This window comes from Ursus americanus, chromosome 24, assembly GCF_024610735.1.
Source record: "Ursus americanus isolate L20-20 chromosome 24, mUrsAme1.1.p, whole genome shotgun sequence".
In the NCBI taxonomy this organism is placed as follows: Eukaryota; Metazoa; Chordata; class Mammalia; order Carnivora; family Ursidae; genus Ursus; species Ursus americanus.
This window is the reverse complement of record NC_142150.1, coordinates 41,931,562-41,959,358: the sequence shown is the minus strand read 5'-3', so window position 1 is coordinate 41,959,358 and position 27,797 is coordinate 41,931,562. Positions and strand designations below refer to the sequence as shown.

General features: G+C 43.2%; 1 protein-coding gene across 4 annotated transcripts in view; it reads left to right on the top strand.

The window, feature by feature from the left end:
- PC (pyruvate carboxylase) overlaps positions 1–27,797 on the top strand; it is a 94,267-nt gene that overhangs the window by 8,250 nt on the left and 58,220 nt on the right. The window contains exon 3 of one of the 4 annotated variants that reach the window (XM_087855061.1): positions 6,306–6,505. The exons of the other annotated variants lie outside the window; for them this stretch is intronic. Within the exon in view, the coding sequence (XP_087711187.1) occupies positions 6,446–6,505 (60 nt within the window). The 5' untranslated portion in view covers positions 6,306–6,445. The remainder of the gene's footprint in view (positions 1–6,305; positions 6,506–27,797) is intronic. 4 annotated transcript variants of the gene reach the window in all.

Genomic DNA, 27,797 nt, shown 5'->3' with positions numbered 1-27,797 from the left:
TAAAGCTATTCTACTCACTTTATTGAGGTATTTTTAACATAATAAATTGTGCATCTTTAGTGTACAATGTATAAGTTTCCACATGTCTATCCTCTTGTGAAACCTTTTTTTTATTACAGTCATTTAGCCAGCATATAGTACATCATAAGTTTTTGATGTGTTCAGTGATTCATTAGTTGCGAACTCTTGTGAAACCTTAACCACAGTTAAGATAGTGAACACATCCATCGCCTCCGAAAGTGTCCTCATGCCTGTTGGTAGTCCCTCCCTCCCACCCTCTCTGCTTCCCCCATCCCCAAGTAACCACTGAATTGCTTTCTGTTACTGTAGATAAGTTTGCATTTTTTGGAATTTTACGTACGTGAAATCATAGAGTATGTATCCTTTTTCGTTTGGCTTCTTCCACTCAGCATAATTATTTTGGGATTTGTCTATGTTGTTGGATCCGTCAGTAGTTCTTTTCCCTTTTGCTTCAGGGTGGTATTCCATTATGTGGCTCCTCCACAGTTTGTTTATTAATTCACCTGTTGTTGGTCATTTCAGTTGTTTCCAGTTTTTGGTCGTTCTTAATAAATCTGCTATGAATGTTTGTGTGTAAGTCTTTGTGTGGACATATATTTCCTTTTCTCGTGGGCAAATGTGTAGGAGTGGAGTGCCTAGAGCATATGGTAGGTGTATATGTAACTTGAACTTGCCCAACCTTCTTCCAAAGTGGCTGTACCATCTTACATTCCCACTGGCAGCATATGAGAGCTCCAGTCTCTCCACATCCTCACTGACACTGGATATGGTCAGTCTTTTAAATTTGAGCTATTCTAAAAGATGTGTGTTGGTGTCTTGTGGTTTCAATGTGAATTTCCTTGGTTACTAATGATGTTGAGCATCTTTGAGCTTATTCGTCATCTGCCATACTAATATTAAACTTAATAAAATTCCTACTTAAAATCATGTTTGAAGTAATTACTCAGTTACACGTTTTAATTGGAATTTTGAGACTGACTTGTTATTCTGAACAGACCGAATTCCCTTGAATTAAAGTAAATAAAATAACAGATACACACAGATTTCTTAACTCAAAATTATAAATACTATAGGTTTTATTTTCTTGGGCATATTTATTCTTAATGCTTTAACTTCCTGGAATTAAAGAATCTTACCTAACAAAGAAATAATGCTGTTTTCAAACTTTACTAAATTATTTTCCTAAGCAACTTCAGGAGTTTCTTTCTCCACTAGATGACATTTCTTTATAATTCAGGAGATTCCTGGCCAGGATGAAACTAGGTCTTTTCCTTTGAGTCCAACTGCTAGGCAGAGTCCTGATTCATTGCCATTTTGCCCCCAAGTGGAGATAGGCTCCCAGCCCATATGCCCCAGATTGAAACATCACATTGCCTAATCTTCTTCCCATGGAACTCTGCACTTTTCCACCCAGGCTGCCATACCGTGTGACTGGATCACTAGATTCGATTAACCTATTTAAGGCTTTATTTCTCATGCACTATGGCCACAAAATAGGTGGAATTAAAGTACAGACTGGGTGGAATTGAGATTCTGTTTATCTTCCAAGGCTTCGTCTGACCAAGGACTAGCTGTAAATTCAGGCTAGTGACCCAGCAGTTGTAGAATTGGGAGTCCCAGTCTTCTGAGTCTAGGTCTGGCATTCTTTCCCCCACCCCTGCCATTTCTTACATCTTCTCAAATGAAGAGAAAAGGAGTCTGGTACTTCAGAGTAATGGTGGTTTCTGTTCAGGCTTGGTTACCAAGAAATCCTGGCATCAGGGCGCCTGGGTAGCGCAGTCGTTAAAGCGTCTGCCTTCGGCTCAGGGCGTGATCCCGGCGTTCCGGGATTGAGTCCCACATCGGGCTCCTCCGCTGTGAGCCTGCTTCTTCCTCTCCCACTCCCCCTGCTGTGTTCCCTCTCTCGCTGGCTGTCTCTCTGTCACATAAATAAATAAAATCTTTAAAAAAAAAAAAAAAAGAAAAGAAAAATCCTGGCATCAAGAACCCATGCCTCCCTTTTCCTTCTCTTCAGTTCAGCTTCCTGGAAATATTGTTGAGAACCCTGTCTTCTCCCTGACCTTGCAGTAGAGAGCTACCAGTCTCTTTGGAGGGACCATTACCATCAAATTCCTTTTATAGATTTGATGTTAGATGATAAATGGATGTGGACTTGCATTCCCATCCTGGTCACTGGGTGTGGCCTCAGGAAACTTGTGGGTGGTTAGTGGGATCTGGTTGAAAGTTATTAATGTGGCCTGACCTCTCCCATGATGGCTGATGCTGATGTCACCCCATGTGTGTAAGAGTGAAAGTGTGGAGTTCCAAGAAAATGACATTTAAGTGGCGGACTGCTTAGATTCCTGCTCTGCAGTTTGAAATACAGTCTCTATTTAGCTTTGGCTCTGAGTTTCCCCTTCAGGTGGTGAAGCATCACTGTGTGATAATGAAGAGCATATGGGAGTATACTGATGATGGCAGTGCCATCGCTGAGTTAACAGAATCTCTGTTCAGAGAGAGAGAGGAAGATGTACTCCACCACAGGGCAGGGTATTAAATGTCAGGGGAGATAGAGAAGATCACACCTAAAACTTAAAGTAAATAAATAAGTAGAGCATTTGATACAGCAATGTCAGTTCTAGAAATGTAACCTAAGGTATAATGGGGCAAGCATACAAACTGGGCTGTTCAGATTAGAACTTTTATAGCAGAAAATGGGAAATCGGGGCACCGGGTTGGCTTAGTCAGTGGAACGTGTGACTCTTGATCTCAGGGTTGTGAGTTCAAGCCCCACGTTGGGTGTAGAGATTACTTAAAAATAGTCTTAAAAAAGGAAAAAAAAAGAAAATGGGAAACCACCAAAATGCACATAAAAAAGTATTGCTACAAGTACAATCTGTTCAGAATCATACAATGCAGCTTTAAAAATAGCCCTTGTACCCTAATGAAACTGTTGCTCTAAATTTATTACCCTAGAACAGGATGCTTTTACTTGCGAAAGGTATATTATAAAACAGAACGTGTGGCATCTCCTTTTTGGTTATTTTGGAATGCTATACCAAAATTTTTTTTCCTGGATGCTTGAATTATAAAATTATGTGTTTAAAATTTTTTTGTTTTGCGGTGTCTTTTAATTTTGAATAATCAGCTTTAAAAAAAATAGAGAAGGGTGCAATTTATAATAATACTATGTGGGACTTAAGATCAGGGACAGGGCTTTAACTATCAGAATTCCTCCCTTTTGGACGCCTGGATGGCTCAGTCAGTTAAGCATCTGCCTTCAGCTCAGGTCGTGATCCTAGGGTTCTGGGATGGAGTTCCACATCAGGCTCCTTGCTCAGCGGGGAGCCTGCTTTTCTCCCTGTCTGCCTCTCCCCCTGCTTGTGTGCTCTCTCTCTGACAAATAAATAAAATATTAAAAAAAAAAAAAAAGAATTCCTCTCTTTTACTCCTGTTCTCCAACGGATTGTTTTGGGGGGATGAAAACCTCTTTCTAAATGCCATACAAGATATAGATTCCTGGGGAGTATTGGAATAAAGACTTCTTAAAAGATGCTCCTCCCTAAAGAAATGAAAAAACTGGCAAAAATTGTCAAAATCATCTTTTTCAGAACTCTGGAAATTAATGGCTTGCAGCAACCCAAGGAACATTTACTCAAGAGAAATGGCCGAATCTTAGTTTCAACAGAAATTTTGAGTCATGTAAAGAAACAAGAAAGCACACATACACAGGAAGAGCTGCCAATGGAAACTATCCCTAAGGAAGCTCATTTGTTGGACTTTTATAAAGACTTTAAATCAGCTGTGGTGAAACACGTTTAAAGAACTAAACTATGAGAACAGTGCCTCGCCAAATAGAAATGATAGGGGAAAAAAGGACCAAAAAGAAGTTCAGAAGTTGAAAAATTTACAACAGCCAAAATGAAAAAGTCACTAGATGGGGTTAATAGCAGCATAAAGCAGGCAGAAGAAGGAATCCATGAACTTGAAGATGGGTCAATTGAGATTATCCAGTCAGAGGAACAGAAGGGAGCAAGAATGAAGGAAAACGAACAGGCCTCAGATGCCTGAAGAACACCATCAACCTTACCAACATTATTACACAACAAAAATTCTGCAGTAAATTTGGAGATCTAATTGGCTTTATTAAATGATTCATGAATCAGGTAGCATCCCATCTAGGAAGTAGAGAGGTCTGGGGAGTGGTACCAGGTAGTTAAAGGAAGGTATTTATAGGAGAGAGGGTGAGCGGAAGGAGTTACTAGCAGAAGAAAAGAAGAGATTGTTCCAGATCAGTCACCTTCCCTCAGGGGGAGCAGCAGGAGGTCTTATTAGGTGGATTACCTTATCTTTCTCTGGGAGGTGGAAAGGCCCCTGGGACAGATTACCTCTTTTGTGCTGACCAGAAAATTCCAGATTGATTGGTTTAAGATTCCATTCCTAGAGAGGTTGAAATGCAATTAAGTCTTCGTTTGCTCGCTCGTGGTGTCTCTCGTTTGCTCGTGGTGTCTCTCGTGGGCAAGTGACTCCACTTTGAGCCCGTGACTTGGCTTTGCTTTTCTTTTTTCTTCTCTTTTCTTTCTTCTTTTTTTAATGTGAGCTCTAGGTCTAATGTTGGGCTTGAACTCACAGCCTCAAGATCAAGAATGGCATGTTGTACTGACTATGCCAGCCAGGCCCCCTGTGACTTTCTTGTAAACAATGTGTGCATATGGGAGTCCTAGCAGGAGAGGATGGAGAGAAAGGAGCAGAATGAATATTTGAAGACATAATGGCCAAATACTTCCTAAATTTGATGAAAAGAATTTCTGTGCCCAGAAAGCTCCAGGAACTCCAAGTAGGAAAACTCAGAGCCACACCTAGGCATTACATACAGAATCTTGAAAGCAGCGCCTAAGCAACTCCACAAACTAGGGATCTTTGATAAGATTAAGAGCTCATTTCTCTCTGCAAACCACAGGAGCCAGAGGCAGTGGGCTGAACACAGATGCTGAATGAGGCCGACTTTCAATGTATTTGACCTTTGAGTCTGAGATAGCTCGGACATCTTCTATCTTCCCAGACAACACTTCACTTTAGTCCCTAAATAACAATTGAGGTCTTTGCACCCTTGATCTGCAGGAAGTCTGTCTTTTACCAAGTTCCCCTCCCCAAGTATTTCTAGAAGTGCCTAAGAAATGCTTATTCTATGTTCTACCAAGCCGAGAACGTAATGGGCCCCCCAAAATACTTGTTAAGTGAATGAAATCTGCCTGGGTTGCTTATTTTTTGGCCAGCTGTCAATGCACTCTTGTGCATGTCGCCTCGTGTCCCTGTCTCAGGGTTATTGCCTCTCTCCTCGTACCATTTTGCCTGAAAGATGCAGACGTACCAGTTTAATAAGTTCTCAAAATACGGCTTTGAAAAATATTACTGGACATTTTGCAAAATTTTACTGACTGCTTGGGAAATAGCAGAATGGAATTACAAGACAGGAAAGTTTTGCCTCAAAAGTAGAACAGCTGCTATAACCTAATAGTGGCAGCCTCTCCCCTGCCCATTAGCCATCAAGGGTTCAACAAATATTGGAGTCTAATCCCAACCAGCACTTTCCAGGGCATCATTGAGCTGCCTACTGATGTTCTGTTGCTTCTGTTGTTGGTAACACTCCTCGTATGTGTATAGTACTTCACAGTACATCATTTCGTCAGACAGTTCTTACTGGCACTGGTCAAGGTCATGGTTTCACTGTTTATGGATGACAGAGGTTAGTGGGGTTCGGTGACCCAACCAGCTCCACCAGGAAGCTTTGAAAGCAGCACCTTGATTCCTGGCCTGGAGTCCTTCCTGCTGTCACACAGGGCATTAGAATGTGATGTGGCAGCGTCACTGGTCGCAGCGCTGAAGAGATCACTCTGAAACGCAGTCTCTCCTACTTCAGTTCATCTCTTGTTGGGAGTTTGCAGAAGAGCTCTTTATTGGTCACTTGGACTTTGGGCCAGTTGGGAGCCTCCACTCAGGGCAGGGTCTCCTCCTGGCCGTGTTGCCCGAGGCTGAAGCCAGGGCCACTTCTGTGAGACCTGAAGGCTTGGCTCCGCCTTCTAGGCTTTCGACTGTTCCCTTCCAGTTGGTTGCAAAGCTGTTTGTGATTTTACTGACCCGAGCCATCTTTCCCTCCCCTTTCACCTCCGATAGTCTTAAATGGCAGTTTGAATATTTGGCAGAATAAATTCCCTATGACCTAATCCCGTGTTTCACAGTTGAATGGTTTAAGAAGGGCAAAAGTTATTACTGTGCAGTATTCCAAGAAATTGTTCTTTCCTCAGGCGTTTACTGTGGCTCTGCGGCAGGCATCGCTCTTTGCTGGATGCCGTAGAGCTACCAGAGGATCTGACGGCGTGGCCCTTGCCTCGGTCATGTTCCCGTGGTTGGAGAGAGAAGACAGGCATGTGCTGGGACAAAATACATGCTCACTCAAGGAGCTCTTGTTAACGAGGCCGCCGTAATTGGCGCTCACCTGTGCCAGGTGAGATGCTCAGTGCAAAAATGAAGGCTAACAGCAGGGCTCTGGAGTCAGGCAGTCAGGGGTGGAGTTTGACTTTGGCCCTTTACCAGCTCTGTTACTTCTGGCAAATTCCTGAGCCCCTTTGAGCCTTGGTTTCCTCATCTATAAAAGAGGGACAATAAAACCTTCCTCAAAGGGCTGTTGGGGGAATTAAGCAAAGTCGCTTACGTGACGTGGCACCCAGCAGACACATCATGGTGGCTGTGTTGGTGGTACTGTGGGAGAACAGCCACAGGGGAACACAGTGTGGAGTAGAACACAGGAGCCTGAGGGCTTGCAAGTTGAGGGGATGGTTGTCAGATGGGTGGCTACTCAAGAGAGTAGACCTGGGAGACCTGGCCCTGAGACAAGGGGGTCCTGTTTGGGCTGGCAGAGAGTGTGGTGTCTAAATGGGATGTCTCTCCCGATCAGATGAGGGCCCCCAAATGTGGGGTGGAACCCGGGGTGTGTGCAGTGAAAGGATTCCCTTGAGGCAAAACAAAGGAGAAGTTTATTGAATATAGCAAGGTTGCAGAGGACAGGACAGCAAAGCAGAGACTGCAACGAGGCAGTGCATGGGGGCTGTTTTTAAAGGGGGGAGGTGAGGAGGTATGGGGATGCACAGAATTTTCCCTTTTTTGGTAACCGTGCCAAACTGTGGCTGTATGTAGCCCATTGGTTAGTTAGGGCCTGTTGGTATTTTGAGGTTGGTCGCCCGATGGGCCTGTCTATATTCAGCCAGGGGGTCGCTCTGGGCCCTTTCTACATTCTGTTGCTCAAGCCTGTTTGCCCAAAAGCCGTCACACAGGAGAGGACAGCATCCAGGTGGTGGCACGTGGAGAAAAGTCATGATGATGAGAAAAGCCGGGCATTGGGAAGGGTGATGCCCCAGCCTCGCTGGTGGGAGGAAGATGATGGAAGCCCCACGAGGGTGGAGGTTTGCACCTGCTATGTTCACTACTGAACTCACAGGACCCTGTGCTTAAAAAACCTGTTGAAAGAATGGCTGCTGTAGGGGGATTCATTCTGTGAATGCCCAGCTTCCTCCTGGGATCTGAGACGATGAGAAACCTCTGAGATGCTTGAGCAGGCAGCCACCGACAGGTGAATGGGGTTTTGAAAAACTCTTCTGGGAAGTAGTGTGCTGGCTGGCCTGGAAATGGGGAGAGCAGGTCGTCCGGCTGGGAGACCGGCTCTGAGAGTGGTTGTTGTAACTCAGACAAGGTGGCAGGAAGGAGCAAATACAGATGGCTACAGAAGAAAGGTTGCCATGGGTGGAGTGCAGAAAGGACTTAGCTCGAGTTTTCAACTCTGTCTCCATCTTGAGATGCAGAGCTGGAAGAGCAACCGCATTCATCGAGCTGAAGAGACAAATTGGACAGGCATAGAGACAGGGAATTGGAATGGAATGCCACGTTTGGATTGGGCTGTTAAGCCCAACTCACAATTTCCTGAGAAAATTGAGTTTACTTGAGACCAGAGCAGCTAGTCCTGAGAACGCACCTGGAGAATACATTATCCAGAGAGAGATCAAGCAGAGTTGTCCTAGTTCCTGAGTCTCCCCAGCTGTTGCCTCCTAGGGCCTTCTTCCCTTTTCTCCCGATTTTAGGGCAGGAGCTGCTGACAGGGACCGGGTGAGAGACCAGCATGTCATCTGCATGGTGAGCCTGTTAGAGCCCCTTGCTGCTCGGTTAGGTGGGCTGGCAGGGCTATTCATGAGAGAAACAGCTTCCAGGTCTTTGGAGCTTTCCCTTTACTTCAAGGCAGGGGAGGTGGAAGCTGAAACGGCCTGCCAGCACTGGGACTTACTCTAAGCAAAACAACGTATTTGTAGAGGTTAAATTTGAGAGGTTTTATTCTTTCCATTTTTTTTTGGTGCATGGTGAAAGAGGCATTTTAGAGAGGGGGATCCTCCTAGCACACTCCGAATATGCATTTATAACTCTGGTTTCTGTTTTTCTTCCAACTACTTTGTTCTCATGTTTCACGTGCTGGGGCTGTGGAATGGCATTTGGCAAGCAGGAGAGACAGGTGGGGCACCTGTTGAGGAGAGGGGAAGTAAGTACGTTGAGACTGGTGGGGAGTGAAGGGATTAGGATGCTCAACCTTCTAAGCAAAGATCTGCATTTAGTCCTGTAGCTGGCCTCTGTCTTTGTTGTTTTGACAGCTCTCAGTCTGTTTTCTTCCCCTTCCTTGCCACTTCTCCCACTGGAGAGAACACAGCTTTAAAGAGGTTTTATATCCCAGGAGGCAGATGAAGGGCATATCCAGGACAGAGAGCAAGGACAACCATTCCTAGCAGATCTATGGTCCCAGGAGGACATTTCAGCCACTGTGTCTTTGAGATCTTTCTCCCAGATCAGTAAGCCAAGCAGAGTAAGCTCAAGGGTCCAGTCATTGATGGGTTCCCATCCAAAGATCTCTTATGGTGTTTTTCACCCACAACACTTTAGACACTAAATGTGTGGTATTTTTCCTAATACCAACCAATTTTCTGTCTCTCTGATACCAACTGGGTGTCCTACAGTTTAATTCATTTCTGACACTGACCACCTGGAGCTGGTGCAGACCTCATGGGTTAAGGACTCAATTGCACGAGACTGCCAGTCACAAGTGCCAGGTTGCCGTCTATCTTCTGACTCACTGGTTGTATATAGGGGGTTCCCACGACCACCTCCTTGGGTTTGATAATTTGCTGTAATGGCTCACAGAAGTCAGGGAGACACTTCACTTTACTATGTTTACTGATTTATTATAAAGGATGAAAATGAAGAGCCAGATGAAGGGGTACTTTGGGTAAAGTCCAGAAGGATCCTGGGCACAGGAACTTCTGTCCCGGTGGAGTTGGAGGGATGCCTCCCTTCGGGCACACAGAGGTATTCACCAACATGAAGCTCTCTGAACTCCGTTGTTTAGGGTGTTCGTGGAGGTTTCATTACATGGACATGATTGGCCATTGTGATTAACTCCATCTCTAGCCTGTCTCCCCTTCCTGAGGCCCAGGGGTGGGGCTGAATGTTCCAACCCTGTAACCTCATCACTGGTTCCTCTGGCAACCAGCCCCCTCCTGAATGCTATCTAGGTGCCCACCAAGACTCATCTCATTAGCATAGACTCTGGTGTGGTTGAAAAGAGCTTGTTGTGAATAACAAAAGACGCCCGTCTTTCCCCTATCACTCAGGAAATTCCGAGGGTTTTAGAATCTCTTGTGCCTGGGAAACCTGGAATAAAGACCAAATTCATATTTATTATATTACAATACCACAGGGTCCTTGTAGGATTCTGGGCTTGGATGGGCTGGCGTACCATTGCAGTGAAATCTTTGAGATGATGGAGTGCCTTCCACCCTGAAAACTGAGGTCTGGTGGAACAGCTATGGATGAGTCAAAGGATGTCCAGGTGTGACCCAGGCAATGGCCCTAGAGGCACTCCACATGAACCTAATAGAGTCTTAGAACCAGTTTGCCAAGTGGTAAACCAAAGGGTTAGGGTTTAACTTAAAAAAACAAAAAACAAAAACCGTGTATTTTAGCTAAGTAATACTTGAACCTGACACAACATTTATATATAAAAGCCTTGTTTTGGGATGCCTGGGTGGCTCAGTCATCTGCCTTGGGCTGCGGTCATGATCCCCGGGTCCTGGGATTGAGTTCCACATCGGGTTCCTTGCTCATCGGGGAGCCTGCTTCTCTCTTTGCTTGCTGTTCTCCCTGCTTGCGCGAGAGCGCCCACGCTCGCTCTCTCTCTGACAAATAAAATCTTAAAAAAAAAAAAAAAGGAAGAAAAGCCTTGTGTTCTTTTTCCCTAGTAGCATAACCTAGTTCCACTCCCTAGAGGCCACCTCTGGTTAAAGTATCTTGTCTATCCTTCTGGAGATGATGGGTCCATTTGAAATACAAATCTATATTTTTTTCCTCTTAAACTCTCTGTGCTCCATGCCATTTTCACTTAACTAGTGTGTCTTAGAGATCTTCCCATGTCAGTACAGATGTCGGCTTCACTCTTTAAAAGCTGCGTAGCAGGGGGCGCCTGGGTGGCTTGGTCGTTAAGCGTCTGCCTTCGGCTCAGGGCATGATCCCAGGGTCCTGGGATCGAGCCCTGCATCGGGCTCCCTCCTCTGCTGGGAGCCTGCTTCTTCCTCTCCACTCCCCCTGCTTGTGTACCCTCTCTCGCTGGCTGTCTCTCTCTCTGTCAAGTAAATAAATAAAATCTTAAAAAAAAACCAAACTGCGTAACATTGCATAGTTTCTTTCTTTTTTGGCCATATATTTACTACAAAAGATATCATACAGAAGAGATATTTAAAACATGTACACACACACATGTTAAAACAAAATAATGAACACTTATGTTTCTATCCCCCAGGTTAAGGAATAAAAAGACTAGGCCTTATAAGCCCCCACCGCCATTGAAGGGCCTTACCCCCACAGTTAATCTTTTATGATCATTCTCTTGATTTTCTTTTTCTTTCTTTCCTCCCTCCCTTCCTTTATCTCCTTCCTTCCTTCCTTCCTTCCTTCCTTCCTTCCTTCCTTCCTTCCTTCCTTCCTTCCTTCCGGATTTATTTACTTAGAGAGGGAGAGAAAATCTCAGGCAGACTCCCTGCTGAGTGCAGAGCCCGACGCAGCACTCGATCTCATGACCCTGAGATCATGGCCTGAGCCGAAATGAAGAGTTGTCTTCTTAACCGATTGAGCCACCCAGGTGCCCCATCTCCTATTTTCTCAATGGTTTTACCACCTGTGACCAATCTCTAAATAACTTATTGTTTAGTATTGCCTGTTTTTGAACTTCATAGACGGGGGGGTCATACTGTGGACTTCTGACTCACTCAGCATGTTTGGGATGCGTCCATGTGGCTGCACGTAACTCCCTTCATTTTCACTGTTCTGTAACTTTCCACTGTATGAATGTGCTACAGCATATTGATCCTTTCCGCTGCCAAGAAGCCTTTGGTCTGGTTTCATGTTTTTGCCCTTAGGAACACTGCTGCTGTGAACATTCTTTTCCGTGGCTCCTGGTATCCATGAGCACGAGTTTCTCCAGGGAATAAACTGGGAGTGGAATTGCTGGCACATCTGACTCTTCTGGGTTACAGGAAACTCTTTTCCAATGTGGTTGTACTAATTTACCCTTCTTCCCACCAGCAGTATAGAGCACTGAGGGTTTTCTGACCACCCGTGTAGTGGGAATTTGGACTGCAGATCTGTGAGGGCTGTTTTGTGATGACAGCTTCTGGGGGTGGGGTTTTGTTTGTTTGTGTCTCCAACTGCTCGAATTAAGACACCTTTTTTTCTTTGCAGGTACCTCTTGTGGGTGAGGAGGTAGATCGGGTTTATTTCTGGTTCGTTCTCATGCAAAGAGAGTATCCTTTGAAATCCCAGCCTCGTTGGGGTTAAGACCTCTACAGACTCCCCACTTGCATGGACTCTGAGCTGTGCCCTTGTGCTCTGGAGGCTTTGAAGGATCACTTGGTTCTGGAACTGTCCTCAGGGCAAAGGCTTCAGTGTTTACTTATCTCTCTGGGTTTCTTCCTCCACTTAGATTTTGGTCTGACTGTACCTTATTTTCTTGCTAACCTATCAACATTTTAAAGAAAATTTTTAAAATTCAAAAGTTTTTTTTTAATTAAAAAAGTTTTAAGAAATATATACATATATATACACAGGTATTTTATTCAGCATTTTAAGTTACCTGCAGGAGGCATAGATGGTGTTTAAAAAAAAACAAAACCCAAAAATTCAACTGAGTAAATTTGAGGATTTAATTGGCTTTATTCGGTGATTCATGAGTCAGGCAGCATCTCATCTAGCAAGTAGAAAGGAGCTCCAAAGAGCTATACAAAATGGGAGACTTTTATAGGCAGAAGGTACAGGAACAAGGAAAGAGCAGGTGACCTTAACCTTCTTTGGGGGATGGAAGAGGTCTGTCGGGCAGATGCTTCTACTGTTTACAAAGGAAAGTCTAGATTGACTGGTTTAAGATTACATTCCTGGAAGAGGTTGAACCTGCAGTTTGGTTAGGTATTAAATCTTGGCTTGCTGATGTAGGGCTTGGCACAAGTGACTCCATTTGGAGCCTGTTGTTTCTTACTTTTTTTCCATCAATGTTTAACCCAGCTAGAAAAATTGTTGTTTAACTTTGAAGTCATGCTTTTGAGGCAGGGCCCTTTTGTCCCTAGGATGTGGCTCCCATTGTCATGGGTCTTTGGCTTCAACACTTGAGAATAAAACCACCAGCATCATAGTGATGTTATGGAGGTGGTTTGGGCCACTCCCCCAGAACTGTAGTACTTCGATGCTTGGGTTGGGCCTGGAAATCTGACTCACTCATTTTAAACTCCTGTGCCATTGATTTGCCCTGGAAGGGCACTTTGAATTTGTAATGGAACATAGAATCCCTGGGGTCTACCCTTCTTGTTTTAAAGACCTGTGGTTGGCCCATCTGTACCAAGTAGGTCTTGCTGGGGGGTAGGTCCACTCTAGCATTCACTACATAGATAGAGGGTTGCTTAGAGAGCGGGAATAACACGCAGTTACTGAGACCTGTCTTAATGGAGTTTTAAAATGATATCCTATTTTAGACCCTGGTCTCCCTTATCTCTGGTTGTGGATTCCTACTTTCATATAGTTGGTTTTCCAAATATTTTGCCCTTTTGGTTTCTGAAATTCTCCATAATTTGCACATTTTTTGCATTCCTGGGGAGACCGTGTCAATATTCCATTGTCATTTTGCGACTGCCAGTTTGATCTTGGTAGTTGTTAATTTCACGCTGGCCTGTTTGTTGTTTTTGTTTCTTTAAAAACCTTTTTTTATGGTGCCTGGGTGGCTCAGTCAGTTAAGTGTCAGGCCCTGCATCAGGATCCGTGCTGGGCTCCACCGCTCCCCCCTCCCCAGTCCCTGCCCTGCCTCGCTCACTCTCTCTCTCAAAACAAAACAAAACCAAAACAAAACCAAACACTTTTTATAACCTTTTTATAATGTCGTTCCGCTGTCTGGATACTGAAGAAGCTACTTATTTTTTCTTTTTTTTCTTATTGTGGTAAAATACACATAACATAAAATTTGTCATCTTAATAATTTTTAAATGTAAAGTTCAGTGGTATTAATTATATTCACATTGCTGTGCAACTGTCACCACCATCCATCCCCATAACTTTTTTCATCTTGTAAAAATGAAACTCTGTTTCCATGTTTCCATTAACCAATAACTTCCATTCTCCCCTCCCATCTATGCCCTGGAAACCACCATTATACTTCGTCTTTTCATATGCTTAGTGGCCATTCATATATCTTCTTTGGAGAAATGTCTATTCAGGTCCTTTGCCCATTTTTGAATTGGGTTATTTGTTTTGTTGTTGAGTTTTAGGAGTTCTATATATTCTGGTTGTCAGTCCTTTATTGGATATATTACTTGTCAATGCTTTTTCCATTCTGTGGGTTGCCTTTTTACTCTGGGAATGTCTTGATGCACAAAATTTAAAAATTTTCACGAAGTCTCCTTTGTCTATTTTTTCTTTTGTTACCTGTGCATTTGATGTTATATCCAAGAAATCACTGCCAACACCAATGTCATGAAGCTTTTGTCCTTTATTTCCTTCTAAGAGTTTTATTATTTTAGGACTCACATTTAGGTCCCTGATCCATTTTGAGTTAATTTTTGCATATGGTGTTAGGTAAGGATCCAGCTTCATTCTTTTGCATGAGGATGTCCAGTTTTCCCAGCACCAAATTTGTTGAAAAGACTATCCTTTCCCCATTGAGTCGGCTTGGCATCTTTGTCAAAAATCCTTTGATCGGGGCGCCTGGGTGACACAGTCGTTGGGTGTCTGCCTTCAGCTCAGGGCGTGATCCCGGCGTTCTGGGATCGAGCCCCACATCAGGCTCCTCTGCTAGGAGCCTGCTTCTTCCTCTCCCCCTCCTCCTGCTTGTGTTCCCTCTCTCGCTGGCTGTCTCTCTCTGTCAAATAAATAAATAAAATCTTTAAAAAAAAATCCTTTGATCATATATATGAGTTTAAGTCTGGGCTTTCACTTCTATTCCATTGGTCTACATATCTGTCTTTATGCCAGTACCACAGTATTTGATTACTGTAGTTTCATAGTAGGTTTTGAAATCAGGACGTATGAGTCTTCCAGTTTTGTTCTTTTTTTTTTTTGAGATTATTTTGGCTATTTGGGAGTCCTTGAGAGTCCATATAAATTTTAGGATGGGTTTTTCTATTTCTGCCACAAAAAAAAAGTTATTAGGATTTTGTTAGGGATTGCATTGAATCTGTAGAACACTTAGGGTAATATTGACATTTTAATAATACTAAGTCTTCCAAACCATGAACATGGGATGTTTCCATTTATTTATGTTTTCTTTAATTTCTTTCAGGAATGTTTTGTAGTTTTTATTGTACAAGTTTTTTACCTCCTTGATTAAGGTAATTCCTAAGTATTTTGTTCTTTTTGAGGCCATTGTAAATGAAATTGTTTTTGTAATTTTCTTTTAAGAGTGTTCATTGCTCATGTATAGAAATGCAGCTGACTTTTGTGTTTCTTTTGTATTGTGCTACCTCGCTGAATTTATTTATTCTAATAGCTTTTTTGTGGTATCTTTTGGGTTTTCTACATATAAGATCATATCTGAACAGAGATAATTTTACTTCCTTCTTTCCGAATCGGATGCCTTTGAGTTCTTTTTATTGCATAATTGCCGTGGTTAGAACTTCCAGTACTGTGTTGAACAGCGGTGGCGAAAGTCAGCATCCTTGCCTTGTTCCCAAATTTAGAGGAAAAGTTTTCAGTCTTTCACCATTGAGTATTATGTTTGCTGTGGGCTTTTCGTAAATAGCTTTTATTATGTGGAGGTAATTTCTTTCTGTTCCTGTTTCATTGAGTGTTTTTATCCTGAAAGGATGTGGAATTTTGTCAAATACTTTTTCTGCATCAATTGAGATGATCACGTGTCTTTTTTCCCCATCATTTTTTTGATGTGGCCTGTTACACAGATCTGTTTTCATGTATTGAACCTGTGCATTCTAGGACTAAATTCCACTAAGTCAGGGTGTATAATCCTTATAATATGCTGCTAAATTCTGTTTGTTAGAATTTTTTTTGAGGATTTTTCCATCAGTGTTCATAAGGGATATTGATCTGTAGTTTTCTTACAGTGTCTCTGGCTTTAGTATCAAGATTCTGCTGGCCTCATAGAATGAGTTAGGAAGTGCTCCCTCCTCTTCAGTGTTTTGTGAAAGTTTGAGAAGGATTGGTATTAGTTCATCTTCAAATGTTTGGTAGAATTCACCAGTGAAGCCATCAGGTTTAGGGCTTTTCTTTGTTGGGAAATTTTGATTAACAATTCAGTCTCTTCACTAATTATATTCAGATTTAGTCTTGGTAGGTTTTTTGTGTTTTTAGGAATTTGTCCATTTTATTTAGGTTATTCAATGTGTCATGTATAATTGTTTATATTTTTATCTCAGTCCTTTTTATTTTTGTAGAATTGGTAATAATATCCCCACTTTTATTTCTCATTTTAGTAATTTGAGTCTTTTCTCCTTTTGTCTTAGTCTGTCTAGCTATATTTTTGTCAGTTTTGTGGATCTTTCTAAGAATTAACTTTTGGTTTTATTGATTTTCTCTGTTGTTTCTTTTTATTTTTTTTAAAGTTAATGCCTTTATTTATTTATTTTTAAGATTTTATTTATTTATTCGACAGAGATAGAGACAGCCAGCGAGAGAGGGAACACAAGCAGATGGAGTGGGAGAGGAAGAAGCAGGCTTATAGTGGAGGAGCCTGATGTGGGGCTCGATCCCATAATGCCAGGATCACGCCCTGAGCCGAAGGCAGACGCTTAACCGCTGTGCCACCCGGGCGCCCCTTCTCTGTTGTTTCTTATTCTCCATTCCATTTATCTCTGTTCTTAATCTTTATTATTTCCTTCCTTCTAATTTTGAGTTTAGTTTGGTCTTTTTCTAGTTCCTTAAGTTGTAAAATTAGGTTGTTGACTTGAGATCTTTCTTGTTTGTTTTTTTAAGTTTATTTATTTAAGTAATCTCTACACTCAACATGGGCCTCGAACACATGCAGCCCTGAGATCAAGAGCTGCATGTTCCTCCAGCTGAGCCAGCCAGGTGTCCCTCTTGTTTGTATGTATGTATGTGTTTATTTATTTTTTGAGATTTTATTTATTTATTTGACAGAGAGAGAGAGCCAGCCAGCAAGAGAGAGAACACAGGCAGGGGGAGGGGGAGAGAAGGAAGCAGGCTCCCAGCAGAGGAGCCTGATGTGGGGCTCGATCCCAGGACTCTGGGATCATGCCCTGAGCCAAAGGCAGACGCTTAATGACTGAGCCACCCAGGCACCCCCCCCCCTTATTTTTTAATGTAAGCATTTATGGCTATAAATTTTCCCCTTAGCACCACTTTCACTGCATTTCATGAGTTTTGGTATGTTGTGTTTTCATTTTCATTTGTGTAAGTATTAGTTCCCTTGTGATTTCTTCTTTGATCCATTGGTTGTTTAAAAATGTGTTAATTTCCACAGATCTGTGAATTTTTCAGTTTTCCTTCTGTTACTGATTTCTAAATTCTTCCAGTTGTGGTCAGAGAAGATACTTGTATGGATAGCTGTCTTTATAGTTGAGATATAATTTGTGACCTAATGTATGATCTGTGCTGGAAAATGTCCCATGTGCACTTGAGAAGAAGGTGTATTCTCTTCTTGGGCAGAGTGTTCTGTATAAATCTGTTAGATCTACTTGGTTTATTATGTTATATAAATCTTCTTCAGTCTGGTTGTTCTGTCCATTATTGTGAGTGGGGTATTGAAGTCTCCAACTATTATTGTAGAACTGTTTATCTGTCCCTTCAACTTTGTCAGTTGATGATCAGTCATTAGGTGTGTAAATGCTTATAACTGTTATATTTTCTTGCTGTGTTGCCTGCTTTATTAATATATAATATCTTTGTGTCTTATAATTTTTTTTTTTAAAGATTTTATTTATTTATTTGACAGAGAGGAGACAGCAAGAGAGGGAACACAAGCGGGGGAGTGGGAGAGGAAGAAGCAGGCTCCCAGTGGAGCAGGGAGCCCGATGGAGGGCTCAATCCCAGGACCCTGGGATCATGCCCTGAGCCGAAGCAGATGCTTAACAACTGAGCCACCCAGGCGCCCCTAACTTTTTAAAATTTAAAGTCTATTTTGTCTGGTAATTAGTATGGCCTCCCTGCTCTCTTTTGGTTACTATTTGCACAGAATATCTTCCTCCATCCTGTCACTTTCAACCAGTTTGTGTCTTTGGATTTCAGGTGAGTCTCTTGTAGACAGCATAGTGTTGGATTATTTTGTGTTTTTTCCATTAGCAGATCTCTGTCTTTTGATTGGAGAGTTTAATCCATTTACATTTAAAGAAATCACTGATAAGGAGGGACTGACTTCTCTCACTGTATTATTTGTTGTCTATATGCCCTGTAGTTTTTGACCTTTATTTACTGCATTACTCTTTTGTGTTCAGTTGATTTTTTTGTAATGAAATGTTTAAATCCTTTCTCATTTCCTTTTGTATGTATTCTGTAGCTGTTTTCTTTATAATTAATTACTATGGGGATTACATTTACCATCCAAAGTTATAACACTCTAATTTTTATTTATACCATTTTAACTTAAATAATATATACAAACTGCCCCTTTATAGCTCTGTCTTCACCCTTTTCAGTTGTTGATATCACAAGATTACATCTTTATATGTTGTATGCCCCAAAACGTAAACTGATAATTCTTATGAATGCATTAGTCTCCTAAATTACGTAGAAAAGATTTGAAGTTACAAACTAAAGTTGCAATAATACTAGTGTTTACACTAGTAATTGTTTTTTTCATCAATGTTTAATTCTCTTAAATGATGTAGAAAACAAAAAGTACAGTTATAAACCATTGTTGCAATAATGCTAGCTTTTATAGTTGCCCGTGTAATTACCTTTATTGAGTTCTTTATTTCTGCTTATGGCTTTGAATTACTATCTAGTATCTGTTCATATCATCTTGCATGATTCCTTGGAGTGTATCTTGCAGGACAGGTCTAGTAGTCAGACTCCCCTTCCATTTTTGTTTACTTGGGAATATCTTAATTTCTCCCTCACTTTTGAAGGAGAGTTTTGCCAGATACAGGATTTGTGGTTGATAGGGTTTTTTTTTTTTTCTTTTAGCGCTTTGATATTGCTTTTCAGCCTCCAACATTTCTGATGACAAATCTGTTAAATATCTTGGAGGTCCCTGTATGTGACAGTTTGCTTCTCTCTTGCTGTTTTCAAGATTCTCTTTGTTTTTGTCCTTTGAAAATTTGATTATAATGTGTCTTCGTGTGGGTCTCTTTGTGGGTCTCATATTCTCATATTGGGATTCGTTGAGCTTCTTGGATGTTCATATTCATGTTTTTCATCAAATTTGGGTTGTTTTCAGCCATTATTTCTTCAGATATTCTCTCTTCTCTATTCCTTCTGGGCTCCTACAGTGCATATATTGGTGTGTTTGATGGTGTCCCACAGGTGACTTATGCTCTGTTCACTTTTTTTCAGTCTTATTTCTTTCTGTTCCTCATGTTTGATAATTTCCCTTGTCCTGCCTGTCTTCAAGTTCATGGATTCTTTCTTCTGCCTGCTCAAATCTTCCTTTGAATTAATTGCCATAGTGAATTTTTCATTTCAGGTATTGCAGTTTTCAGCTTTAGAATTTCTTTTTGGTTTCTTTTTAGGTTTTTTGCACCTTTATTGATATTTTCCACATAATTTTTTTTGACTTTTTCCACATCTTTCTTTAGTTCTTTGAGAATCTTTAAGACAGTTATTTGAAAGTCTTTGTCCAGTAGATCTGTTATTAGGTCTTTTTCAGAAACAGTATCTATTTTTTCATTTGAATGGGCCATACTTTTCTGTTGCTTTGTATGCCTCCTGATTTTTTGTTGTTGAACACTGGGCATTTAATTCTAATAGTGCGGTACTCTGGAAGTCAGACCCCCCCCCCATTTCCCAGGGTTTGCTGTCTTTATTGTTTTTTAAAATTATTATTACCGTAGGCTACCTCTGTGCTGAGGATCAGCTTGAGGTGTGTCTGTAAGGTCTTTTTAGGTGTTTTCTGTGTGTCTTCCCAGCAGGCGTGGTCACTTTCCAATTTTGTGTGCACAGTTGTTTTTGGATGTTCTAGTCTTTAATGTCTGGCTCCTCAAAGGGGAAAAAGCAAAAAATGAAGGGGAGGAAAGAGGGTACATGCCCTTTAAGTCCCCTGGCAGTCTCTTCAGCTGGAGGGGGAGGAGGCTTGCAAAAGTGGAGGGAAGTACGGTAACCATGGCTACCCACGCTTTGCATCTCTGTGATCAGAAGCGGCAATCAGTGATCAGAGCACAGATCTTCAGTATTTGAAGGTCAAGGTCCTCTTTGCCCTGGCTCTGACATGTTGTGTGCACCTTGCTCCAGGAACATATGCACAGCTGCCTGCCTTGTGGCTAGACGTTTGGGGTGCTACGAGGGGGTATTGACAGAAATTAACTGCAACTTACCCCCCAAGACTTCCCATGGAAATTGCAGACTTCAGACTTCAGCAGACTCCAGAGTTCCAAAATAGTTACATCAGAAGATTCTGCCAATAGTTGTTGTCTAGGAGGGAATTCAGATTCCTGGTACTTCCTACTTTGCCATCTTCCGAGAATCGTCCTACTTATTATTTTGTGTACATACAAATTATCATCTTGTAGTGCCTTACCATCTCCAATGCACTTTCATATGTGACTTCATTCAGTGCCTACTTGCCTATACATTTTGGAGGATGAACCTCCTGAGTGGTTCTGCCCCTGCTCCCAGGTGGTCTTTGTCCTCTTTAATCCCTTTGGTATCTGCCTGTCATGTTCTGCTCATCACACACCATCAGTCTGTTGTCAGCCAGTTTAAACATAAATTTTCCTATTTGTTTTTATTGTCTTAGACTTTCTTCCCTTCCTATTCCTTCTTGTAAGTTTCTCCTATTCTTTACATATTTCTCTTCTTTCTCTTAGTCCCAATTCTACAAACATTGCTTATTTCCAATGCTCCAGTTTCCTGCCTTCATCACCATTTTCTCACCTTTAGTAGGTTTGACACCATCCAGCCCTTCCAGCTGGGGAGAGTAGAACCAGAGTTAGCACCCCAAATTATGTTCTTTTCTTTATTGCATGAACAAATGAACCTTTACTGAAAGCATGTTATGTGTCGAGTGTTGAGTAAGTACTTGCCCACTTCTCATTCCCCTTGTCTCATTTAGCTTCACAGCAGTGTTATTCAAAAGGTCAGCTTATAGAGTTTTCCATTGATTATCTGTAATCTCCCTTCTATTGGTCTGTGAAGACAAGAAGGAGTACAATCAATCAGATGGTTTTCTGTCCATGCAGCTAAGTGCTTCATGTATCTAGATTGTCAACAGTGACTTTCATATTTCTGCAGCTTCCTTCTGCCATCTAGCACATTTCTGGGCTGCTGTTACTTTCCATGTCAGAGCATAGGAATGAAGAGAATCCAGCAGTGTGACTGGGAAGTCGAGCTCTGGAGTCAGACTACTGGGTTCAAGTCCCTGACTAATTAAAGCATAACTAGGGAGGCCAGCCTGGATGGTTAAAAATTATATATTTAAAATGTCACCATATGCATGCATGTTCATGGCAGCATTATTCATAACAGCCAAAAAGTAGAAACAACCCAAATGTTTATCAACCGATGAGTGGATAAACAGAATATGGTATATCCATGAAATGGAATATTATTCAGCCATAAAAAGGAATGATACATACCACAGCATGGATGAACCTTGAAAACATTATACTGTGTGGAAGAAGCTGGTGCAAAAGGCTACATAGTGTATGGACTTTATATGAAATGGCAGAGTAGGCAAATTCATAGAGACAGAAAGTAGATTGGTAGTTGCTAGGGGCTGGGTGTTGGGGAAATGAGGGAGTGGGGAGTGACTGTTAATAGTACTGGGTTTCCGGGGCACCTGGGTGGCTCAGTCAGTTGAGTGTCTGACTCTTGTTTTTGACTCAGGTCATGATCTCATGGGTCGTGGGATTGAGCCCCACATCAGGCTCCGAGCTGGGTGTGGAGCCTGCTTCCGATTTTCTCTCTCCCTCGGCCCCTCCCCCTTTGCCTCGTTCCCTCTCTCTCTTTTTCTCTGTGTCTCTCTAAAATAAATAAATCTTTAAAAAAATAGTACTGGGTTTCTTTTGGGGGTGATAAAAATGTTCAGGAATTAGATAGTGGTAATGGCTGCACAACGTTGTGAAGTACTAAAATCTACTAAATTGTGCACTTTAAAATGGTGGGGAAAAAACTAAAAAAATTTAAAGTTGCAAACTGAAAGCTTCATCTCATCACGGGAGACTGACTTCTCGAGAACTCTTTGTCAGTGTATCTGTGCACTTTGTATGCACTTGTAACCACTGTGTGTAGGTTTTTAGGCCTATGTGCCAAACAGTTCTAATTGGTCATGCACCTAGTCGCTGGTGTTAATCAATTTACCATGATTTGATAATTAAAAAAAAAATTCTACTGCCTACACTATGCCAGGCACTTAAGACGTACTCTGTAAACATTTATTGAATTACTTTTGCTTGCTGTTCTCATTTCTTTAGTGTGGACAATTGCAGGTTAGCTATAATTACCTTTTGTTCTAGATTGTTTCAAAAGAGATAATATCTCTTAAATTATGTGCCTTTCAGGAAGAGCTCCACATTTTACATTTGTAAGCTGCGAATGTATTTTTTTCCAGATAGAAAATAGTGTGCTTGGCTTCTCTGATCACAAAGGTAATATTTGCTAATTTTAAGCAAGATTCAGATAATGGTCTTGCCGGGACTGTGGCCTTTAGCTTTTAGAAGCCTCCAGACAATTCCAAATCAGCAAAGGAGCTTCTTTATTTTTTTAAATCTATCTGCCCTGTCATCTTTTTATTATCTTCTCTGCATCTTGGATTAGTTTGGCCTTCATCACTTCTTCCCAAATAGCTTCTTAGATACTGTCTCTGAGACAGGAGACTAGGATGCCATTGTCCTCTTGTCCAAAGATCATGTCTGTCTCATTTGCAAATAAGAAGAAAGAATAGTGTTTGTCATTTGTTCTGACACATCAACGCCCCCTTAATTCCTAACTTTTTTCTTTCTCTCTCTCTCTCTCTCTCTCTCTCTCTTTTGCCTCGTGATTTTCTGAATCCCGAAGCTGTGTGCTTTTCTGTGACCCATTTAAAACCTTCATCTATGACGTGGCTCTTTTGTGGAAAGGAAGCCATGGACTTCTAAGACTTCTTCCTCTCCCTTTGTGTGTGGCAGAGACATTCACTAGGCTGCCTTCTTGCCGCTCAGTGGTATCTGGTCCCCTTTCTCTGCTGCACTCACGGCTCAGCAACCTCAGGCGAGGTGAGACATGGCAGCAGTGACGAGCCATTGTCTGCTTATGAGGCTAATGTTAACTGACCTGTACTTTGCTTTTCTCTTGGAAGTTTTTTTTCCAGCAATGAGTATGCTCACATACTCCTTGTGTCCTTCTCCGAAACCCCTTTTTTAGCTAACAGCAAACTTGGGCAGGACAGTTCATCAGGGTGAGGGTGGAGCCCAGGACATAGGCCAAAACTAATGGGCCTTCTCAGTGATGGAGAGGCCAGTGGCACTCGGCTTCCTGTGGACAGCAGACAGCTCATGCTGACGTCACCTGCAGCCATGAAGGGATGTGGACCAGAGATAGGGAAGAAAGGGTAGAGCACATGATAAGCAGGCACTTCTCCCTGGAGTTTTATATGCACATCCAGCAGAGCTGGTTTTCCTAGCTGACGCTGGGAAGACTGAAAGAATGTTTTTTTTTTTTTTTTTTTTTTTAAAGATTTTATTTATTTATTTGACAGAGAGAGACAGCCAGCGAGAGAGGGAACACAGCAGGGGGAGTGGGAGAGGAAGAAGCAGGCTCATAGCGGAGGAGCCTGATGTGGGACTCGATCCCGGTACACCAGGATCACGCCCTGAGCCGAAGGCAGACGCTGTAACGACTGCGCTACCCAGGCGCCCCTGAAAGAATGTTTTAATCTTAGATTGAGGCAGGTGCTTGTTGAATGAAAGTACATCTGTCTGTAGCTGCCTCTTCATCCTTCTTGTCATTATTCTGTTTATTTAGATTTGAAGCGCCTCTCCACTCTGACTTAAATTAAGACTGTTGGAAACCCCCTTACTTCTTCAGAAGGTCTATTCTGTGATTGTAGTTGCCGGGTGGGCTTCATGCAGACAAAGGGACCCATAGCCTCATTCACAAGCACAGGGGAATTGTAATGAGGAAGATGCGGGGTATCCTTTTTCCTATTTAACTGAGCTGGGGGTTAGGGAAGGAACCCCTTTGTGAACGATGTAGGGGGTAGGCAGCTTTCTCTTTGTCGAGCCTTGTCAGTCTGAAATTCTCAGGGAGCGTTCCAAAGTGTGGGAAAAACGAGAGCAGAATTCTTGGGTGGGTTTGTATCTGCTGGTTGATCCCCCCCCCCCATTTAGAACTAAATGTATATAATAGAAATCAGTAGTAAGGTCATACTGGCAGCTGCGTTTGTTCTTCTCTGCTGTGGTCTCTTCTAGAGGTCGAAGATGTTACCCTGAGGAAACTGAGGCTCCTGAGAGTGATCTACTCACCCCAAGTTGCCCAGGGACAGAGTGGCAGAGCTTGGGTACAGACAGGTCTCTCTGCCCGGACACCCAAGGCGCGCCCCGGGCCCCATTGCAGTGCTGCTGCTGACAAAGGAGGACGCAGGCCTCTGCCGGAAGGCTGCGTGTTTGCTTCTTTCTCTGAATGGCCTGGGTTTTCTTTTTGTCCTTTTCTGTGCTGGTGTCCTTTGCAAGGCCTTTCTTTCCTTCTATTTTTCCTTCCCTGCTGGCGTCTGACATGATGCCAGGGTGTAGAAGCAGGATTTACTTTGCTCTGAACATCTTGGTTCTTCTCCGTTTTACAAAATTTTCCTTGGTCTCTGTTTTATTTTTGCTTTTATTTCCTCTGTATGATGCTGTTGCTTTAGGCTGTAGTGAAGAGAAAGATGAGCCTACTACCCAAGGGTTTGAAGAAATGTAAAGGAGGAGTTTTTTTTAGCAAACAGTTGAGTGTTTAGCAAGGTTGTTGCCATGTTTCTCGATGTCCTAGTGAGAGTGGGTTGTTTTCCTCATGACACAGTGGAGGCACGTGTATGAGTGGATGTAGTCACGGGGGGCAGTCAAGCCACCGACCCTGGAAGGTATCTTGTCCTTGGCCACACTGTGTCACATTCCTCTTCACTGAACAAACGTGAGTCTAGGCCCAGCGCCATTTCCTAAGGGAGGTCAGAGTTCTCCCCCGCAGAGGGAAGAGAGCCACAGGTAAGGTTCCTTGGAGGAGGGTGTGGTGAAGACAAGGTGCCTTTGAGAGCCTGGAGTTGACAGGAAACTATTGCTGAGAGTTGCCCTTTGCTCTTTATGAAGCTGCAACAGGTCTCTGAAAGACAGGTCACGTACCTTGCCTGGTTTTAGGTCCATGCCATTTCTCCTGCCCCCCCCCCCCCCCATTTCTCCCAGCCCCATATGCCAAGATCTGGGGCTGACGGCCCTGTTGATGAATAGCTGGGTACCTTTCTTCAGGGTGTGTACTGTGCCAGCTGAGGTTTGTCTTGTTGGCATGTGGAGTCTGAGAACACGTCTCCCTTGCTTTCCCCCTCCTCCCTCCCCCTTCCCTCTATACCCCAGCTAGAGGCATGGTATATCTGGGTCTGTGGTAAAGTGAGCCTCGTTGTTCCAGTTTACTCACACATGCACCATGTCTCTCTCTGTTACTCTTATTACTCCAGATCCGACCAGCCTCATTCTGAATTCACTCATCCATATATTCGTTCCACGAGCGTTTTGTGCCGGGCATTGTGGTAACCTGCATTCTCAAGGCAGCGTCTGACACGATCAAACCAGTATCGCTTGCAGAAGTTTGGGTCACTGATGTGCCTTTGACCTGATGCCTGCTTTATAAACTCGTGTTCTCCTGAGTAATACACTCTCTCTTCCCCAAGGAGTTGAGGCCTAGATTTTGATTCTGACCTCATTCAGAGGGGGGGCCTGGGCCAGGCCCCTCACTGCCAGGCCTCATTTTATTCTCAGCATTGGGAGTTCGAGCCCCCCCCCCCCCTTTGCTATTTGTTTGCTATTCCTAGCACAGATCCTCAGGGTTGGCCCATTCACTGCCTCTGGCCTAGAGCCTGTTCCACTGTTGTCACTACCCTGCCCCTCCCACCCCCAACCCCCCCAAGCAGTGGCTTCTGTTCCTTTGCAGCTTGTCAACTCCTGGAGGTCTCAGGGGAGCCTCTGATAGCACACAGGAAGCCCTCCCCCAAGTTCCCAAAAGATGCTCTTTAAGGGTATGAGTGAAGGGGGAATTTGAAAATAGAAAATTTTTTTTCGTTCATTTTACCCTTTGAGACCAACCTGATGGCTTGAGACAGTCCGCTTGAGCCCATGGTGCCAGGATTGAGTCTTTCCCAGGGTCTCTCCTGAGACCCTCTGGCTTATGTGGGTGCTGAAGGCTCATATGGGCCTGCAGGCTTGTGGGGCTTGGTCTGTCTCCTCTCTGAGCTACTACGTTAGAGGCACTTCTGGTTAGAGGAGTCTTCGGGGAGAAGACGGGAGTGTTGCGGGCCTCCACTCGTCTGGGGCTCTGCTTTGAGGCCAGGGCAAATAACAGAACATCTGGAAGCTTAGGGGGTGGAGAAGCCTTTTAGTCATTCAATTTATTTATCCCTTTGCCTCTCATCTTCCCACCCACACCCCCAAAAAGAGACCATTGGAAGTAGACGTGAGGCTTGGTGGTTTGTTCACCTCAGTTCTGTGGGAGCTGCTGGGGGAGACAAGAATTCTAATTGCTTTCATGTGACTTTTCCTTTAATGCAAAATGATTTAGGAGGAGGAGAGAGGATTTCATTTGTTGTTTGCCTAGAGAGTTCACAGGCTGCTGCCAGGGAAGGGACTTGGGCATTTTGAGTCAAGATTTTGCAGAGAATGGTGGGTGTTCCATTGCTTTCATGTGACTTTTCCTTTAATGCAAAATGATTTAGGAGGAGGAGAGAGGATTTCATTTGTTGTTTGCCTAGAGAGTTCACAGGCTGCTGCCAGGGAAGGGACTTGGGCATTTTGAGTCAAGATTTTGCAGAGAATGGTGGGTGTTCCATAGGGATAAAAACATGTGTAACTTAGCTGACAGGATTCCAGTTTCTCCCCTCCTTGTAGCTGGAGGTCCTCCTGGACCTTCCAAAGACCTTCCCCACAGCCTGCTGTTGGCTGTGAGGGCCCCTGTCCCAGACGGCTGAAGTGCCTCTTGCCCCAGGTCACCCAAGTCCAGGCCAAAAAATAGTCTCTGCCTTGTTACGCAAGAATGACAACAGTTTTCCAGACCCTTCCCCCTTTTTGGTGACTTAGATCCATCTAGGCTGTTGGCGTGCATTTATTTAGGAGTTAGAGTACTCCGAAGCTTAGGCCAAGCGAAGGCGAACACACGTACCAAACAGCCTGAGAGCAACGTACAGTAAGAGACACATCAGCTGCTATAACATAGTCAGCCTTCCAGGCCTCGTTCCGGTTTTCCTTGGAGCTTAGTTCTGGAATTTCAGACTTGACCTCTCTTCTCAGCTTATCAATTCTCCATCCCCTTCTTATCCCAGGCAGGTGAGGGCCGTCTCTGGAAACTGATCCCAGTTTGCGTAAACCCTTACGGCAAGCACAGTACTCTCACCTGTGTTCCTGAGGGGAATTAGGGGTGTCATTTTGCAGATGGTCACGTAGAACCCACATTTTGCAGATGGTTATGGAGAACCAGGCCTGGGACCCAGGTAATCTGCCACCATATCCCCTGGACAGTCTGCAGTGCTATGTCTCTCCCTTAAGGGCTTATTACATCCACAGACATTTCCCCAGTGCCTGCTTGGTTTCCTGTTCAGCTGGGTTTGGGATGCCAAGATGAATAAGCTGTGGTCTCTGGCCTGGCAGTGGGGTGAGCTCCTTGCTGCCTCCAGCTGGCTGTGTCACTCGGGGAAGTAAGGCTCTATTTCATCTTGTGAGGAGCACAGATCACACATATGAAACTGCTTGGCAACAAGCAGAACAGGCCTTCTATCTAGATCTGTGAACCTGGCTTGCCCATTGCTAAGAGAAGACAGTGGGCTGGTCTGAATGGTGAACCACTCCTGGAGTCCTTGATCTCTATGATCACTGGGCATGGAGTGGTCTGCAGCTGGCCCT